Consider the following 19,327-nt stretch of genomic DNA (forward strand, 5'->3'; position numbering starts at 1 on the left):
CAGCCAGGGCTATACAGAGAAACCCTGTCTCAAAAAAACAAAAACCAACCAACAAACAAAAAAACCCAAAAAACAAAAAAAGAAAAAAAAATACACTGGCTTGGGCTGGAGAGATGGCTCAGTGGTTAAGAGCATTGACTGCTCTTCCAGAGGTCCTGAGTTCAATTCCCAGCAACCACATGGTGGCTTATAACCATCTGTAATGGGATTTGATACCCTCTTCTGATGTGTCTAAAGGTAGCTACTGTATGTATGCATGTATGTATGTATATATGTGTATATATACACACATATATACACATATATATACATACACATACACATACATATTCTTTAAACGCACTGGCTTCTGGATTTATCAGCACATGCCTGTCATTCTATCCCTCTAGACAGTGGCAGGAAGATCTCCAGTTCAAGATTTTCTTGAGTTGGGGCACCTTAGAGAGGGCCTATCTCAAAACAAAAACCAAACAGCATCTATGTCCCGCGAAATTTTTAAAGGGGGACACTTTACTGCCCTCTGTCCCGCTGGGTATTCAGTACCATTTTGGATAGAGTTCGTGCCACTTAAAGCTTCTTTGTTCCTAATGTTGTGGTTTACTTCTGCTTTCTTTCCCAGCTGACTTTCACGGTCAGAAGTGAAAGAAGAACCTTCATGTGCTCAGTGGGGACAGCTTCGATAAACACCATTCATAAATAGACTTTGACAGCACCCATTTTCTTCCGAGACAACACCTCCCTTCTGGCATGATCATTATGAAATAAAACAGATATTGAGAAATAGATGGTACCATGACTCAGAGAGGTATCATCAGGAAACTAGGAAGCAAGCTTCCAGCAGGTACCATATCTGCACCTGCCTGGACCTTAGCCTTGCCTCCACAGGTGGGCCGTGCACGTCTGTCCTCATGCTCAGATGCTACTTTGCTGTCCCCTGACCATTTTTCCCAATGGCAATTTGCTCTTTGGCTTTCTTGGGCTCTCCCTGGATGACCTTCTTCCAGCCAGCCCCTTCACCCCAAGCTGTGTCTGTGCACAGCCCTGTCTTCCAATAGAAAGTGGGTGTATATGCACATATGGTATGGAAAGCTGAGGTTAATGCCTGGAATCATCTGCCTTAACCGCTCTTCTGCTTTATTTGTTGTGGCAGACACACTCAAACTCCGAAGCTGGAATGCACCTAGTTTCCACAGACAGCTTACTCTTGAGATCCCCTGACTCTGCCTCCCAAAGCTTCAACTACAGGCATGTGCCACACCCAGCCAGCATTTACTTCACTACTTTGGATTCAAGTGAGCCATCTCTCTACACCTCCTGCCTCACCCCAATTTCTTTTTTCTTTAATGCCTGTTTGGTCACTTCTGCCTCCCAGGGCAAAAAAAAAAAAAAAAAAAAAAAAAAACTCTATAATTAAGACCCAGTGGAAGAAAGCTGAGACAAGTCTGAAAAGGATAGTTCAGTGAGGCTGTAGGTGGTCATGGATGTGCAGCCTGAATCCAGACTGGTCGTGGTGACCAGTGGCACGTGCCTCAGGATGCTGTGGAGTGCATAAGTGGACATCTGCAGAGTCCCTCTTCCTCTCCCCTTCCTGTCCTCTGCATCCAGCTTGGTCCAGCTCCTGGAGCCTAGCTACAGTACTCACCTTTGAGGACAGGTCTCTCTCCAATGCTACGGATGTTGTAGAGAGTGCTGGACAGGGGCACGTCAGGAATGAGCTCCGCGAGCAGGTACCCAGAATACCAGGCGCACAGGGAGGAGAAAATAAACAGTAGTGCCTTGAAGATGCCTGGAGAAAGATGACAGGAATTCCTAGAGATGACAAACTTCACTATGGACACTCGGAGATCCCCTCTACAGCCTATTACACTACCCGTTTCTGGAGCCCAGACTCCTGGGAAGGCAGGTTTTGGTAGATTCTGTCTAGAACAGCATGTTCTAGAAAATTCTTTGGGGAGGATTTTGTGCTAGGCCAGCTGCAGAATATGAACAAAGCCAGGGACATGCTGGTCTGGATAATTTAATCCTAGGGCTTGTATAAAAAAGAAAATTGGCAAATGAAATGAAATTCAGAGGGTCACCCAGACTCCCTACACACGAGAAACCCTGAGCAGGAGCTGCTGTGCTACCTTTGGAATGGGTGAAGAACAGATTATCAGAACCAGTGTGGGGATCTGACAAGAAAGAAAATGGAGAATGTACAAAAAGCCAGACACCCTCCCAGGGAAGACTCCACTTCATGACAGGACTGCCTGTGGGCAAGCAATGAGCTCCATCTTGGACTCTTATCAGGACTCTGTTCTTGTGTAGGAGGTACAGCCTCTGGCCTCCAGCATGAGGCAGTCTGGCTTTTTGCAGTGACATGAGGCCGGCTAGAAGAAGGCAGAACTAATGCTGAGAGCATTTGTACTGAAGGCAGGTAGAGCCAGGAGCATCCAGGGACCAGTCTACCACCAAAGGAGTAGGGATGGGGGCAGATACAAAACCTACATTGGTGGCTTGTACTCATGTCTTGGGCTGCCATAACAAAGTACTGTGGACTAAGAGTGTCAATTGAAACAATTTTTTCATGATAGTAGATGCTGGGGGCCAAGATCAAGGAGAAACAGGGCCAGTCCCCCAACATATATTGGCTTGTAGATAGAATCTTCCTCCTGTGGTCACCCCTCTGAATGTGTCTGTATCCTGATCACTTTTTCTTGAAAAGACAAAGTCCTGTTAACTTAGGCTATAACCTATGAGCTCATTTGAACTCATGTGAACACTTTAAATGCAGTCCCATTCTGAGGTCCTGATGGACAGAACTTTAGCATAGGTATTTGGGCACAATTCCGTCCCTATCATATCTCCAGGAGGCTACAACACAGCCTCTCTACATCCCTGGGCAGACAGGACACAGGCAGTCTGTCAAAACTGCCTACCAGAAGTAATAGCAGCAAAGACTTGGCACCAGAACTGAACACAGGGAAGGTGCTTCTGGAAGGTGGGACCTGGAGACTCTGGGAAAACGGCTCCCAGCACCTCGGGTTGGTGACTGCCCTGATGGGAAGAGATCCAGCAGCTTCAGAGGCGAGGGAGGAAGAACAGAGTCTAGGACCTTGTCTGTGGTTCTGTAACCAGAGCCCAGGCTCTGCTCATATAGTGATAAAGCCATCAACTTGGGTAAGCACCTTTGATCCATTTATAACACAAAGCCAGCACTTGGCACGGGAGGCTATTAGTTGATATCAAAGTACTTGGTCCTTAGATTCATGTATTCTGTGAAATACACCTGCATGTACGTCCATATGTGTGTCCATATGTGTTCTAGACTTTTCCTCACTGTCAGATGCCTAGGGCCTCTGAAGCCTGGCCATATAACTGAAGAGTCAACAAGAAATCAACCTTAAGACTATCCGATGCTATACAAAGGATCTTATGACTCACAGAATCTTTAAAAGGGAAGATGAGGTAACTAGAGGGACCCTGATCCAACTGATTGTGTCTTTTTAGGAAGAGGTGATATGACACAGACACACTTGGAAGAAGACCATTTGTCTTGGTAATGAGTTTCTTCCAATCTGAGAGAGGACAAGGAAGCTGTCCCTACTGCTTGCCAACATTCATCCAAGTTGCTGGTGACATCTACACCTTTTAGACCTGGAAAGCCAGGAAGGCTGAGGCTAAAGAGCCTCAGGGTTTAGCTGGCTTTGGTGTCCACTGCCTCCTTGCCCTGTCCATTGAGGATTTTTGGGAAGGAAGTGCCACCATTAACCACCTTGTCAACACCCCAGCTGAGGGAGAAGATACCCACAGGGATGGTATTGTGGCAGCTTTGTAGGCCCAGTGAGAACAAATCTAAAGCTAGACAGCTGAGTCAATGACAAAATCTACTCCAAGAGCACAGCCAAACTCTTAGCTCACCAAGGTAACACAGCCCCTACTCTTACAACTACATCTGCTGAAGAAGTACAACTGTGAAATTACCTGAAATCTTTGCATAAATGAGCCACACAGCTCTTGTGTACGTCACAAGGGCTGTGTAGAAAATGGCTGTCAGTGAGAGAAAGCAACTAGTAACTTCAGCTCTTTCTATATGTAGTCAGGAAAATGATATTCTAACTGTACTGTATGGGAATAATGAAACCATTCTTCCAAAAGCACGGGAATGAAAGCCAGTGCCCCACATGAGGGACATGTTTCATTTATGTTCATTTGTCAGGGCCAGGGATGTGCCCTAAGAAATGTCACTATGCAAAAACCACAGAGCTTAGTCACACAAAGAGGACTGTTCCACAACAGTACAACCTCATGCTGACCTTGTTCATATAGACGCACATGTACACACACATCTCCACCCACTTACCCTACAGGACACCCAAATCAGTGCTGATGCTAATACAGAGGCAGGAAAGAGGCCTGAGAGGGAAGTCAAGGGCACTTCCCCTTTCAAGGCCTGCCATGTTTGCACAGCACCTGCCGTGTTTGCCACAAGGCTACCACTGTGGTGGTGCTTGCTCTCAGAGAAGCTGGCTTCTTCGCAGTGTAAACGAGACAGGGAATGACAGAACTCTATCCACAGAAGGCAGGCTCTGGGAGACTCAAGAGCTCAGGGAAACAGTGAGCTTTCTCCCCCTTTACTGTCTTCCCAAGTCTCATGCTAATTTCAAGTACCCTGAGAAAAATAAAACTCAAGAGAGGGTGCTTGTGTGCTGTCACGACCATCAGTAATCGGGGTTCCTAGTTCTCACCTCCCCAAGTAAACCCCAAATGGGGCTGTCTTGCTGTCCTTTACACTTTTCATAAATTCCTAAACTGGTCAGCTAACCCCATCTAGCAGCCAACCCCTACCCAGCTGTCCTGGTTCTAGGGCCGCTCACTCAGATAGGATGGTCCTCCGGGACTAAGCCATCTTGGTCACCCCTGCCCACCCTCACCTGATGTCTACTGTGTAGGTAGGAGAGTACATACAACCCCACCCACATTGAGTAATAAGAAGAGATGGAGGGAGGGGTAGCCCTCTCAAAAATCTCAGCTCTCACCCCTCAACCTCCCAGATTTTGGTTCCTACCAGGATCCTAGGTCTCACAAGAAGTGGCCTGGCCAGAGCCTTCACCCTTCTGTCTCAGCTTGACAGTTGAGGCAGCAAAGGGATGCTGCCACCTCCACCCACGCAGAAGCAAGTCTAGCTGTACGGGTACTCACCTGTAGCAACTGGACGCATCTTCCAGAAACTGCTCTCTTTCTACTCAGCTCTTGGCTGTAATTCCCAGGGACCTGTGAAAGCCGGCCTACCTGCCTGAACTGCACATAGATTATGACCGCCCTTGGGGCAGGCAGAAAAGGGCGGACCAATTCCCAGCAAATGGGAGGACCCATAAACCAGGAAGGTTCAAGGAGTAGCTGGCAAACTGGCAGGCTAACAGGTATGGGTGGGGCTGCACAGCTGGTAGCACCTGGAGCTCCAGGGTCACCTGAGAAGCAGGAGGCACTTTTTGTCCTATTCACCTGGGGCTACAGATGGCCAGAGGCTAGAGCTAATGTAATCAGAGAGAGCACACCAAGAGTTTACGCGAAGGGAAGACAGGTGCCCTTTAACAATAGCATTCCTGGCCTTAGTTTCATGAGAAATGGCAGTAAAGTATAGACTGGCTCAAGCCTTTTGAACACAGAATCCTAGAGTAAAGCTCCTGCTCCAAATGTCAAGGCTCTATATTGTGTCCAAAGTAGTCATACTGCCCCCTAGCTGACATGCGACCCAGTGTGGTGCCAACCCCTTACCTTCTTTACTGATGGGATGACTATTTGGGGGAAATGAGGTGAGAAAGAGCTCCAGGTCCCTTGGGATGTGTATATACAAGGACATGGGACTCAGAATGGTGTCAAGTGGATGGATGAAGGCTTCATACGTTTCCCCACCCTTCCACCTGAGTAGGCACAGTGCCCTCTCAATCTCCAGGGTTCAGGTTTTCACAGAACTTTTAGCTCATTATAGTCACAGTTATCTTAAGTAACTAAGGCAAGCTGAGGCTCCAGTTCAGCTGCTGTAGGAATTCTATTCCATCCTTATTCCTCCTCTTCCAAGGAGCCCAAAAAGTTGAGTCATACAACACAAGGTACTCTAGCATATGAGAACATGCCTCTACAATGTTCTGGAAAAGGAAGAAGTATTGGCTATGACATGACAGTTAGTATTGAACATCAACTTGACAAGATCTAGATTCACCTAGGAGACAAATCTCTGTGCATGTGGTTGAGGGGTTTTCTAGATTAGTTAAGCACAAAAGGAGGGACCACCCTGGATATGGGTGGCATCATTCCATGATCTAGGGTCCTGAACTGAATGAAACAGAGAAAGTATGCTGAGCAACAGCATTCATCTCTCTCTGATTCCTGACTGCAAACACAACTGACCTCACGTTTCTGCTGCTAGGATTTTCCCACCACAATGGGCTATGAGCTAAAATAAACCCTTCCCTAAGCTGCTCTCCTACAGTGCTCTCCCTACTGTCATCAGAGGGACCAGATGACAGAGACATTTAGTCAGGCTTCTTCTTGAGGACTTAAGTATTGTACCAATGCTGAGAACAACACCTATACACTATAAAACACACACTCCACACTCTGGAGCACCAAAGCCAGCCTCCATCTCAGTTCAACAATGACTTGAAATGGCAAATGTACAACTCTATCATTACCTCGATTTCATCTTCCAAGAGTCTTACCTTCATCCTCCTCTCATTTGAATTCAGAGGTGGAGCTTTTATCTATGGGTTTGTTTTCTTGTATTATAATTATGATTTAAACATATAAGATTTATATGTGTTTTTGGATACCTGCTTAGCCTTTTATTACTATGTGTATATGTGTGTGCCTACATGAGTTCATGTGTACGATATGTGTGTGGGAGCCCTCAGAGATCAAAAAAGAGCAGCGTAATCTCTGTAACTGATGGATATGGGTGCCAGGAATTGAACTGTCATCGTGAGAGTAACCAGTGTCCTTATCCACTGAGCTGTTTCTCCAGCACCATCCTTTACAACAGCTAAGTTTGTACTACTGATCTCCAGAAATTGTCATCTTTCAGAGTTAAAACTATACCTATGAAAAACTATCTCTCGCATGCTTGTGTTTCATAAGAGCTCCTTCTCTATTTTCTTTCCTCTCCCCTGAATTCCCCTTCCTCTTTCCCTTCTTGTTTGTCTACCACCTAGGGATATGTGATCTAAAGTTGACTCTTTCCTCCATTAAGATGATTCTTTCAGGTGTTTTGTCACTGTGAAGAACAGCTGACAAGCACAGCACTTAGGCCTATCAATACCTGTGTACGATCCCTTTGTCCTTTCAGGCTTTGAGGCAGCCATACACTTGGGTAAGCTGGAGGCAGTTTCAAATATTCTCAGCTGACCAGCTATAAGGAAAACAAAAGATTCTCCATGCCCTTGGATTTGTATTCCAGAACGATGCAGCATGGTGGAAGGGCTGACTCTATGGAACTCTTCCAAACCTGGAGGAAGGTACATCCATTTCTGGGGTCAGAGAGGCTGACATAGCCCAGAGAATCCCAGGAAGAGATAGACGATATATTTGTCTAGTTCTAATCTGTGGGTCAAAAGCCTCTTAGCACCAGACACTGTTTCAACCCCAGAGACATAGTGTATGGTTTGTTTGGTTTTTTTTTTTTTTTTTTTTTTTTTTTTTNAGAAATCTGTTCCCTTAGTCTCTGGCATTTGAATAATTGGCTCCTGGTTGATGGTGCTGTTTGGAGAATCTTAGGAGGTGTCACCTTGCTAGGGGAAGTGTGTTCTTGTTGATGGACTCTAAGAGAGCCATTTCCAGTTTGCTCTCTCTACTTTGTGTTTGCATTTCAAGATGTGAACTCTAAGCTGTTCTAGCCATCATACCCACTGCCTGCTGTCTCTGTTCTGCCATCATGAACTCTAGCCCTCCTGAACCAAACCAAATTACCCCTTCCTTCCATAAGTTACCTCAGTCATGGTGTTTAAACACAGAAACAAAATGCTAACTGATGAAAAACGGTGAAGTCCAAATGTTTGGGTTGTTTCAGTTCCTGCACTGTAACTAGAGACATGAACAGTCTACAGTTCCAAACAGTTATGCGTCATCACATTCATAGTTAGTGTGATGGTGCAAGAGGAAGGTGAATTCAAGTTGAACTGCATCAGGATTCAAACTGAGTGGATAAGGTACCCATGTGGTGACTTGTCTGTGGGAAGAAAGCCCCACCTACAGTCATGAACTTGAAAACACAGAAGCAAATGCTACACTCTAGAAGAAACCTGAGCAATGAATCAACTTAGAAACTGCAGGAGGCTTTAATCACATGAGCACCATAAAGCAGTATTATAGAATACAGGACCTCTTTCATAGATACTCAAATTCCTGAAGTACTAGAGACCTCCACTCATTTCTTCCTTTGCTATTTAGGCAGCTGAAGTGCACTGAATCTCTTAGTAGCCCAAGGCCATTTAGTAGGAAGCTGGGTCTCTAAATTCTTGGTCCCTTATAGGAGTGTCCCAGGGTCCTGCAACACATTCCAAGAGTTTTCTCTGAAGATAAATTCAAGTCAGGGTTCATCTTTAGGTCCTCAATAGACAAAGAAAGTTCCATAATTTTCTATTGACCGTTCTTTGAGGTGCTGAGTAGCTGACATCATTTTTTTTCCCCTCTACTCTTCCTTAATCTCCTCCTGTAAGCTGGGAGCCTTCACTGCTGAATATAGGCCTGGGATGTGATGACAGAAAACAAACAGCGTCAGCACATGGCTCATTTCCTCTGCCACTGGCTTTTATTTTAATTTTTTTTTTTTTGGGGGGGGGGTAAGACAGAGTTTCCCTGTGTAGCCATGGCTGTCCTAGACTCACTCACTCTATAGATCAGGCTGGCCTTGAACTCAGAGTTCTACTTGCCTCTGCCTCCCAATTAAAGGCTTGGGCCACCACCACCAGGTCTTAAATTTATTTTAAATTGTCTTTCTCTGTATGTGTGTAGACATATGTGTGCCGTGGTGCATGTACAGGGGTCAGAGGATAATCTTTGTATTTTGGTTCTTGCTTTCTGCTTTGAGACATAGTTTATTTGTAGTAATGTAACCCAGGCTAACAAGCCTCAAACTGCTATTGATTCTCCTGTCTCTGTCTAAGACCCAATCTGAGGTCATCAGGCTTGTGAAGCAAGCACTGTTACCCACTCCCCAGCCGGAGGAACCTGTATGCAGGAGCTGATGCAAAGGCCATGGAGGAGTGCTGCTTACTGGCTTGTTCTCCATGGCTTGTTCAGACTGCTTTCTTATAGAACCTAGGACTACTTGCCCAGGGGTGGCACCACCCATGGTGGTCAGGGTTCTCCCACATCAATCACTAATTAAGTGACCTACAGATCTGCATGAAGTGGGATTTTTATGGAGGCATTTTCTCAACTGAGGGTCACTCCTCTCAGATGACTGTAGCTTGTGTCGAGCAGACATGAAACCAGCCTGCATAGGTGCTGTTTGGGGAGGCTGTGGAAACTTTAGGAGGTGAAGCCTTGTTTGCTTGGGGAACTCACAGAAGCAGAGGCGCTTTAAGGGTTTATAGCCACACTCCACTTCCCGTTCTTGCTATCTGCTTCATGTGTGTAATTAAAACAGTCACCGCTCCTACGGGCCTGCCAATCCCTTTCCTGCCATTCTGCACTCCAGCCCTCTGGAACCATAAACCAAAGTAAATGCTTCTTCAAGTTGGTTTAAGTCACAGCATTTATCATAGCCACAGGAAAGTAGCCAACACTTGGCCTGGAATATTCCAACAGAAAGCATATTTCTCAAAGATAGTCCTTACAGACATAAAAGGAAAGTATCTCAGGAGACAGAACATGCTTCTAGTTGGCATAGGGTTGCAGGAACCACTACATATAGGAAATGCAAAGGAGAGAGAGAGACAGAACTTCTCAACAGGCCAAGGCTGCATTAGTGCATCAGCAAGCATTCCCAACCTTCTCATGAGACAAAGGCTGAACACATTTAGAGGGGCTGGATAGCATGTATATATGCATAGGTAGCTACCAGGAAGTTATAGCTGTGTGTGTGTGTGTGTGTGTGTTTTAACTGGAAGCAGGGTGGGCTGTTTTTTGATATATGGACATATTGTTTCTGCAAGTGGGGCTCAATCATCAGGCTGGATCCAAGCAATTCTTCATGACTAGGGGCTATACCTAATAAGGCCTGACCTAGTTCCTCATAACCTGAGACTGTTACCCAACAATACACACTCCAGAACCTAATCATCAGGTCAGGTGCATAGGCCTGGTTCCAAGCAGACCTATTTCCCATCCTTTCTCCCTGGAAAGAAAAACCAGGTGCTCACCCAACAGGGGCTGCTCTGTCAGAAGTCAGATCCCACAAGACCTCATGTCAGTTGCCACAGAGGCTGTGACTGAACATACCTCCCTCCCTTCTGAGCTATGAGAGAATTGAAAACATTGTGACAGAAGAAAGGAAGGTCTTGCCCTCCATTGCCTCAGCAATGTCACCTGCAGCCAGCCCCACCCCCACCCCACCCCCATCAGAGATATACAGCCTACCTGTCCCCAGCTGGTGGGACCACACTCCATTCTTAGATTATAGGGTTGCCCTTTCTCTGGTGTCATTCTTTCCAAACAGCCACCACCACAGCCTTGAACGAGAACCTCACATGCCCTCCGGGCACTAGGACAGTGCCTGGACGCGCTCGCTTCTGCTCTGTGGAATGTTCTGGAATCCTCTCCGGGGAGGCGTCCTTCCCTGGTGGCCCAGGTAAGGTCCTAGTTTCCCGTTGGGTTTCTGACATGAGCACAGACATGAACCAGGGCCTCAACACCCACCTTATCTGGGTTTAGCAAGCCCAGGAGTGAAAAGAGACTCAGGGACCCACGCAGTGAGAACTGGCGCGAGAGTCCGACTCCCCTCATACGCGCCCCCTGCGTGAGGAAAGCCCTGGCTGGGGCCAGTGGTTCCACCTCCCATGGCCCAGCCCTCCCCTGACTCCTACCCACCTCCTCCACTGGGACCCTTGGTCCTCACCACTTTGGTGGCTCCAGCCTCTATGGGCCCGGAACAGCCGCACCCTTGCCATGTGCCTAGACAAGCTGTCTCCGCTGTGCTCCGCCCTCTGTTCCTGTTGCCTCACAGCGCCCCCTGTCCTTGCCTATGCTCTGTGCAGCCTCTTCCACCTTAAGGCTCCCAGAGAGGGAGACCTGCGCTGTGGGGAACTCTTCATGAGGCCTGTGCAACCTGCAAGGATATGACCCGAGTGGCAGCCAGGCTCTCAGGAGGGTTACTCAGGTCTGTGAGACTTCACCCATTTGGGAAGCCCACAGGGATGCAGCCCTAGAATGGAAAAAAGCCCCCTCCCCTGACTTTAGGGGTGTGTGTTGGTCTTCTGGAGCCTGGAAGGCTCATTCAGTACTCTGGAAATGAGAAGAATCCTGAAAAAGCCCACTCCTAAATGCTTTGCTCAAGCCAGGCTCCATGCCTCTTCTGATGTCCCAGGGCCCTTATATTTAGGAGTACAGACTGAAGTGCTTCAGGGAAATGCATCCAACATCTTGTCTTGTCTCTGATGCCATCTGTGATGCAGATATGGTGTGAAAGATAAAGATGTCGGGAATCTCAGGCAGAACTATAATGCATGTTTCTACCTGAGCAGAACACTGGGTCTTTAGCCTGTTCCACACTGGGATTAGTGTTATCAAAACTCTGCACTGTAAGGTTGTAAATAAGATTAAAGGTCCTCTGACACTGCCCCTCAGACTCAGACTGTGGGGTGTGTGTGTGTGTGTGTGTGTGTGTGTGTGTGTGTTGTGTAGATCAGAGGCTGAGCTTTTTGTGTGTGTGTGTGACCCAGAGTTCACCTTTGCTGGCCAGCCAACCTCTAGGATCTGTTTGTTCCCCTACCTGCCAGCACTGATTTCACAAAATTGTTTTTTAATACATGCTGGGGATCCTAACTCAGGTCTTTACAGCTGATCCATCTCCCAGACCCCTGACCTGTGACGTCTACACTAGAGTTCATACTGAAGGGGAATGCTGCTCTTAGCTGGGTCTACACCTGGAAATAAAGGATGACCGAAGTGCAGGATCTGGGCTCAGCCCAGGAAAGACCCATTTGTTGTGTGAGAACTCAACTCAGGATGAATCTAATAGGCAGAATGAGTCCACAGCTCAGTTAGCATGAAGGGTGTTGCCACCCTGCACTTTGATGGGTCATTCTTTGCTAAGGGGCCTCTCTGTGTACATGAGATTGCCATGCAGCAATCTAATCTATGTTCTCTTAATAGACAGGGCCACTGACTCTTGTCTCTAAGAACAAATATCCCAGGCTGAGCACTCCTGTGGTTCAATAATAGGAGTGGGGAAGGAAGAGCTTCCCTGACTCTAGGACAGATAAGGAAGAGGCCTAAGATCAACAAGACCTGACTCTCTTAGAACAGCAGCCCATCTGCCAAAATCCTACCTAAGTGCCACTTGATCTAAAACCGTGGGGACTACTATATGCACATGAATGCTGTTTTTGTTCCCTTTACTAAGTGTTCTTTGTCTGCATCTGAATGGTATCAGATGTCAGAAGGAAAGGGCCATAGAAAGGACTCTTCAAGGGTTGCCTATGTCCAGCATAGCTAGACAGGATGAGGCAGGGCAGGGAAGCCTGATTGAGAAGACACCTTAGTGATCATCCTCATAGGAAGCTAGAGCAATAAGCTGGCTGCTGTCACAGAGGTCCTGCTCTCTGAACCTTGCAACCTACTTTCATGCCAGTTGTGTAGGGTAAGTGTAACAAGGAAATAATAGACTGTCCACAGCGCTCAGAATCCAGGTGAGGTGTCTTCTGACACAGGGCAGGTGGGGACAGAGGCCAGGCTTAGTGACTGCCTGCTACCATGACAGGGAAGGCAGCAGGGACACTGTGGAATTGAGCTATGGCAATCTAAGTGGGGTCAGTGGGTCTGGACTATTTGTCTCAGCTCACACCTTGCCTCTCAGAACTCTCCCAGTTTCTGCCTTCCACCCCTTCACAGCACCACACACCGTGTCAAACACTCATCATCCCCTTCTTGTTGGTCTTAAGTTCCCTGAGATTTGGGTCTTTGGCCCAGAATTCTCAGGACCTAGTTCAGGCTTGAGTCACAACCCACTCCACAAATATTTGTCGTGTGACCGAATGAAGTCAGCAGACAGGTAAGAATCCTGTTTCTTTTAACGATATCCAAAGAGCCACCTGTTTTTTCTTCCCCTTCCTCTGACAGTTGACTTAGTGCCAACTTACCTGCTTGTCAAGGAGCGACTCTGGATTTCCCCAGTAAGGATGGAAGGGGTGCCCCAAGAACCCCGTTGCTAGGGATCCATTCTATTAGCAGAATTCACTCTGTTCCAAGGACTGCCTTGTTCTGTTCAGTGACCTCACAACACCAATGATGCTTGGAACAACAACAACAAACAAACAAAAAAACAAACACAGAAAAAAAACCTCTGTAAATAAAATAAACAGATGTCTTGCAAACCACCAGGGATTTAACTGATAATTTTAAGACTGCTGTGGATACCCTGCTAAGAAAAGCATCCAAAAAAGGCACTAGGATGATACAGACTCTAAGTCAGGGATGCTGCATGCTGTGCTAGCCAAAGCCTTAGGGAAATGACAGTCAAAGTAAGGCTAAAGCTAGTTTATCCTTTAAGTGGGTCCCCAGGACTACACAAATAATCTAAACATAAATTGGACATTGCGATGGTGCTGGGTGATGTCTGAGGGTTTTGTTCTCCTTCACCTGTAACTGATGCAAATCATTTCCTGGTGTGACTTAGAACTGGTTCTGTCTAGATGGGAGTGGTAGCTTAATGACTTTCCTATACACCTACACAAAATCCCCATCAGAACAAACACCTCTTATAATGTGGGTGGGGCAATCCTGTAGCTCACAGGAACCCAGTCTCATTTATTCCAGTTGTGCAGACCCTGGCTTGCTGGTGATGACATGCAGCCACCCCCAGCCCTGTGCACAGCACTGGACTCCAGGGCACCTGAAGACAGATGTGTATCCAGAGAAGTGGAGCCAGGTCAGACTGCAGTGCTTGAATTTGGGTCTTCTGTGGAATGAGGCTGTTAAGGCAAGTGCTTATGTCAAAGTGGCACAGCCAGGGGTGGTATCAAGGCCTTGAGAGTAGTGGCCTATGGCTTTCAAACATGGAGGCTTATTGCTGCAGGTACTAATGGCAGGGGTTCACTATCCTGGGATCTCTTGGTAGTCATTTACTGTTGTGTGTGCAAAACATGGCTTATTCTCTGGGCCTATAGGCACCAGGAACCAGTACTGCAGCTCCTGAGCCCTGGTGTGGGAATTAATCATTAATCATTGGTGGCTCCTGAGATGATCTTGTGCAGGCGCTTGCAGTAGTCTGGGCTTGTCTTGTGCTTTAGGCTCTTTCAAGTCCCTAGTCCTCCACAGTCACAGCTGTTTTAGTCACAGCTAACCTGCAGTCTTCTCTCCAGAGCTTTAAAGTTTTCAACTGACCTTTAGATTTGCAACTCAGAGCTCCAGGTTTGGGGCCCTCAGTTCAAGATGGCTCAAGAATACTTAACTACCTCTTCATCTTGGATCTTAGGGTAACAGGCCCTCCAGTTATGGTGACTCCAGAACTCTTTGGCCATTTCCTTGTAAGAGCTTCTGTTGAGCTGAAGCCCCAGTGTCTTGCTAGTTATTCAGGCAACCAGCCCAGGCTTCTTAATGAAGACAACACATGGGCAAAGAGAACATCCTGAAGAAGGCCTTTCATAAGCCTAATGTTGCAGTTTGCATTACATGCAAAAGGGCTTCTTGGTTAACCTAAAAAAAAGAGTACCTGGCACACTGTTTACCTAGCTAGAAAGGAGGTGAAGGATACCCTTTTCAACTTGAAATTCCTGCTCATCACTGCACTTTTCCTGGCCTGAGGGACAAGTTATTCCGTGGGGTCCAGGGGGACCGAGCCTGAAAGTGAGAAATGGGTGGGAAAGAAGAGGGAAGCCAAGGAAAGAGTAGTCAAGGCTTCGTTTATTGCCAGCTTGAATGTTTGGTTATAAACACTGTGGGGGGAATGGGGAGGGGTTGAGAAATGATCACAAGAAACAGAGTATAGGACAAATGAGGGGATGCTGACTGCAGACTTGAAACTTGTGATTTTCTCAGAGTCTTGGTGTCACTGCTCTGAAACACCGGGCAGCTAATCTCAGAGTCCCGGATCCTCCCAGGTGTCAGCTTAGGACAGTAGCCTTGGGAGGAGGGAGATAGAGCAGTCTTGGCAGGGAGGGTATCGAACAGCCCTGGGAAGGAGGGGGCAACTTGGCTCTCAACAAAGAACTATATGGCTCTCAGATGCAGGCTGTATAAAGGCCTGGGTTTTTCTCAGCCTGGTCTGCAACATGCACTGTTCCCAGTTCCACCAATTGCTGGCTTCACATGAAGCCAAACATGGACCACCCCACTCCACCCTCAGAAAGGGCCAATCAGATCTTGCATTGCACCAATGACAAACTTTTTGTTGAGTCACTGGAGAAATGTGCCTCCCAGTTTGAATTAGAATAACTTCAAAGGAAACAGTGTCATCTAGGTTGTCTTTCCTGAAGTGGCCATGACTGGAAGAAGGTCTCCTGCAGCAGGAGCAAGGGCCCCAGCAGCAGAAGCTATAATGCCCTTTATAGCTGGACTGCAGTTTCCTTATGAAGTGTTCAAATCAGCCATGTTGCTGTGATGACATTAGACTGTCACCAAAAAGGGAAGCTCTCCTCTAGGAAGCAGCTAAATAAATAAATAAATAATCTGTCTGCTGTCTATCAGAGTTATCTTTCTGACAGTTTATCCCACTTAAAAGAAAAGTAAACACTAGTGGGGGCTTACAGTGAGGACTTGTATTCAGCACTGACATTGTCATCATTATTAACCCCTAACAAAATCCCCCATAGAAGGATGAGTTCATGAACTTGTCTCAGATAGTTAATCATGTGTTTTACAAAGGTACTCACAAACACTAAGATAGCTTTGGTGTCTCCATGGATGATGGGACCATGTCAGCCATGTCCTCCTATGTATGGTCCATCCTTAACCAAAACATCACATGTGGCTATGACTTAACCTGTGAGCCAAGAACTGCCCTGTCTTTCTGTGGATGGCTTGCCTCCATCCATGAGTTGATGAAGTGATAAGAAGGCAGGGTAGGGAGTTCCATACCCACCCTGCCTGGTCCATGGCTGCCTCTGTCAGCCATAACCATCTTCTTCCTCTAACTCTGGCTCCCTGGAGACATGTGGTGATCAGAGAACTGGGATCACATGTCACATACAAAGCTTGTGCCACATATGAAGCTCAGTTCTGAAGAGATGCTTACCCAGCCTGAAGTTGCCTACTCTGTTAGTGTCAAATCTGTCTAGGAGATGAGGAGGCCCTGCTATCCCAGAAAGACTGAAAGTCCACATGATCCTTAGCCCTGGGTCTAACTCAGGGTGACAACAGGACCCCACACACATGTCACTCTTGCTCTGCAGTTGGCTAAAAGTCCTCACTCTTTGCTTCATAGGCCTGAACTCTCCTCAGAACCCCTATCTTGCTGTCTTTCTGTAGTATTTATATCTACTAAAAAAAAAAAGAAGAAAGAAAGAAAGAAAAAGGGAAAGAAAGAAAGAAAAGAAAAGAAAAGAAAAGAAAAGAAAAGAAAAGAAAAGAAAAGAAAAGAAAAGAAAAGAAAACTCTTACCCAAAAAGACAGTCTGCCTCAGTGTCTCTTTTGAACTCTAAATATGAAGTTTTACTTATAAATTTGAAAATAAAAAAATAGAAAAATTAATACAGCCCTGCCTGTCATATTGTGGTGATTTGAATGGGACTATCTCCCATTAGTCTCTGGCATTTGAATTGTTGGTCCCCAGTTGGTGGTACTGTTTGTATTGTTGGTTGTATGTAAGGTATGGCAGGACGTATGTCCCTGAGAATAGGCTTTGAGAGTTTAATGACTTGGAACCATTTCAGATTCACTCTCTCAGCCTCCTGTTGTGGTTTAAGATGTGAGCCTTCAGCTCTCATCTTACAGCTTGAGTTGACTTGCCTTCCAGCTGTCATGCTTTCCCCACCATGATGCTGATGAGCTATCATCCTTCTGGAATCGTAAGCACAAACAAACTTTCAGAAGTTGCACTGTAATATGTTGATATTTTATTACAATAATAGAAAAATAACTAATATGCCTGTCCATGAATGGAGGAGTTTGTGAATCTGCGACAATGCTCTGGTGTGAACATCTTGCCTCATGGAATCTGTCCTCTGCGCTGATCCACAAACTATGTTGTACCTCACAAACTGTTCTTGCCCTGCTCTCTGTAGAAGTCCTTTACACAGGAACTGGGCCACTGCCCCAAGGCAAATCTTTGCTTATGTGTCTAGTGTCACCACTTCCCAGTTCAGAATCTCACAAACTCAGCCATCCCCCAACTTTATTCTGAACAATGGGATTAAATGGGACATGGATTGTTCTCAATCCCTAAGAGGCACCCTATATGGTTTCCCACACTTAAAGTATCACCCAAAGAACATTCTACCAGGAGATACCCCATATTCAAGCTCATTTGTCCTTTGCATACAGAGCATCAAATCACACCAAACACCATCTTACTAACCTAAAGTAGCCAACAGTTTACTCTCAATATTCCAACAGCAAAAACTATGGCCCACCCAACACCCTAACTTCAGTCCTCCCCCTATCATCTGTAGAGCCTTGAGGAACACTGGGCAAGTTCTGACCTGAGGAGATCAGCTCAATTAAAGAAGCCATGATCCCTGCAGGCTGCACATAGGACCCTTCTCCATCTCTGAAGATCTGATCTGTTGGAAGCTTTCCTAAACTTCACGGAGATCATGTGAGAAATCTCTCCACATTAGAAAGATGAGGCAAGGCCACTAGAGGGAGACATGATGTTCCCCTGGTGTGAAGGGAGGTCCCTGACAGGAAGCTGCCACCTAAACCTCCCTCCTGAAGAGATTTCCCTAGATATCTACCCAATTCTGTAACAGAACCCTCTCCTTCATTAAGACCCTTCAGAAGGCTCTGCCCTTCCTTGGTGGCCCTGTATGTCCTGAAGGTGGCCCACTGGTGCTAGGACTGAGTTCTGTCTACAGCTATCCTATCTCTCTCACCTGGAGTAGGGGTTTGGGTAGAGTCTCCTTGAAGCCCCAACCCAGCACCAGACCCTACTGTCTAGGCCTTGACTCTTCTCCATAATTATAGCATAGGCTGACAACTAGAACTAATTTCTAGAAAACTAAAGTCTTTACTAAGGACTTTGTGAGTAGCTGAAGAGGAATAAACCCTGTCTTAGTATTTCTATTACCGCCACCTAACACCATGGCCAAAAAGCAAGTTGGGAAGCAAAGTGCTTATCTGGCTTACATTTTAAGATCACAGTCTATCATTGGAAGAATTCAGGATAGAAGCTCAAGCAGGGCTGGAGCATGGAGTCAGGAGCTGATGCAGAGGCTGTGAAGAGGCTTCTCATGCCTTGCTCAACCTGCTTTCTTATAGAACCCAAGGATTCTGGGTTTATACCAGCCCAGGGATGTCACCACCTACAAAAGCCTGGACCCTCCCCCATTGGTCACTAATTGAGAAAAGACTCACAGCTGGTTCTCATGGAGGCATTTATTCAAATGAGGCTCCTTTCCTCTTTGATGACTCTAACTTGTGTCAAGTTGACACACAAAACCAGCCAGTACAAGCCCCATTGGCATGACATTCACAGAGTATAACAACCAGGCACATGTCCTTATAAAGGCCTGATATGCTCAGCCTAAACAGTGTGTTTTTCACAAGCAGCACCTTCTCAGAGCTTTGTATAGTACATAGCAAGTGTTAGCAGAGCTGTGCATTCCCATCCAAAGGACTGTGGACCCAAAGTCACAGGTTACTGTAGTGTCCTGAGCACACAGGAAACCCAGACGAGCACAAGAATTGTGATGTCTGCTGCAACTCGTAAAAGAGTCTTTTATTGTTTCAAGTTTGAACTCAGATGGCCTGCCTCGCACTCACCTTGTAAATGCTGGCAACTAATCCTGAGTCCAGAAAACACTGGGTTTATATACAGCATACTTAGGAATTCCCCGAATGTTCACAGAAAAGGGGAATAGAGGGCTGTAATCATTTGGTGGAATGGCACTGAAGTAGGAGGGGGGGTTAATGGGTGTCTGTTCAGGGACTAATTTTATGGTCAGTCATAACTGTGACCTCTGATTGCCTTTTCTCCATGATTTAAACGTGAGGCCCTAATCTCCCTTGAGCTTGTTATTTCTCTAAAGTCTCA

The 19,327-nt window shown here is 46.4% G+C and overlaps 1 protein-coding gene across 1 annotated transcript in view; it reads right to left on the reverse strand.

Annotated features, from left to right (window-relative positions):
- The window catches only part of Fam3b (family with sequence similarity 3 member B), a 30,374-nt gene extending 25,079 nt beyond the window's left edge, over positions 1 to 5,295 (reverse strand). Inside the window, exons 1-2 of the mRNA XM_021210017.1 lie at positions 5,182 to 5,295; positions 1,643 to 1,786 (exon numbers count right to left, since the gene is read on the reverse strand). Of these exons, the coding sequence (XP_021065676.1) occupies positions 1,643 to 1,786; positions 5,182 to 5,200 (163 nt within the window). The 5' untranslated portion in view covers positions 5,201 to 5,295. The remainder of the gene's footprint in view (positions 1 to 1,642; positions 1,787 to 5,181) is intronic.
- Positions 5,296 to 19,327: the final 14,032 nt, after the last annotated feature.

The sequence above is a fragment of the Mus pahari genome, chromosome 12, assembly GCF_900095145.1.
Source record: "Mus pahari chromosome 12, PAHARI_EIJ_v1.1, whole genome shotgun sequence".
Lineage (NCBI taxonomy): Eukaryota > Metazoa > Chordata > Mammalia > Rodentia > Muridae > Mus > Mus pahari.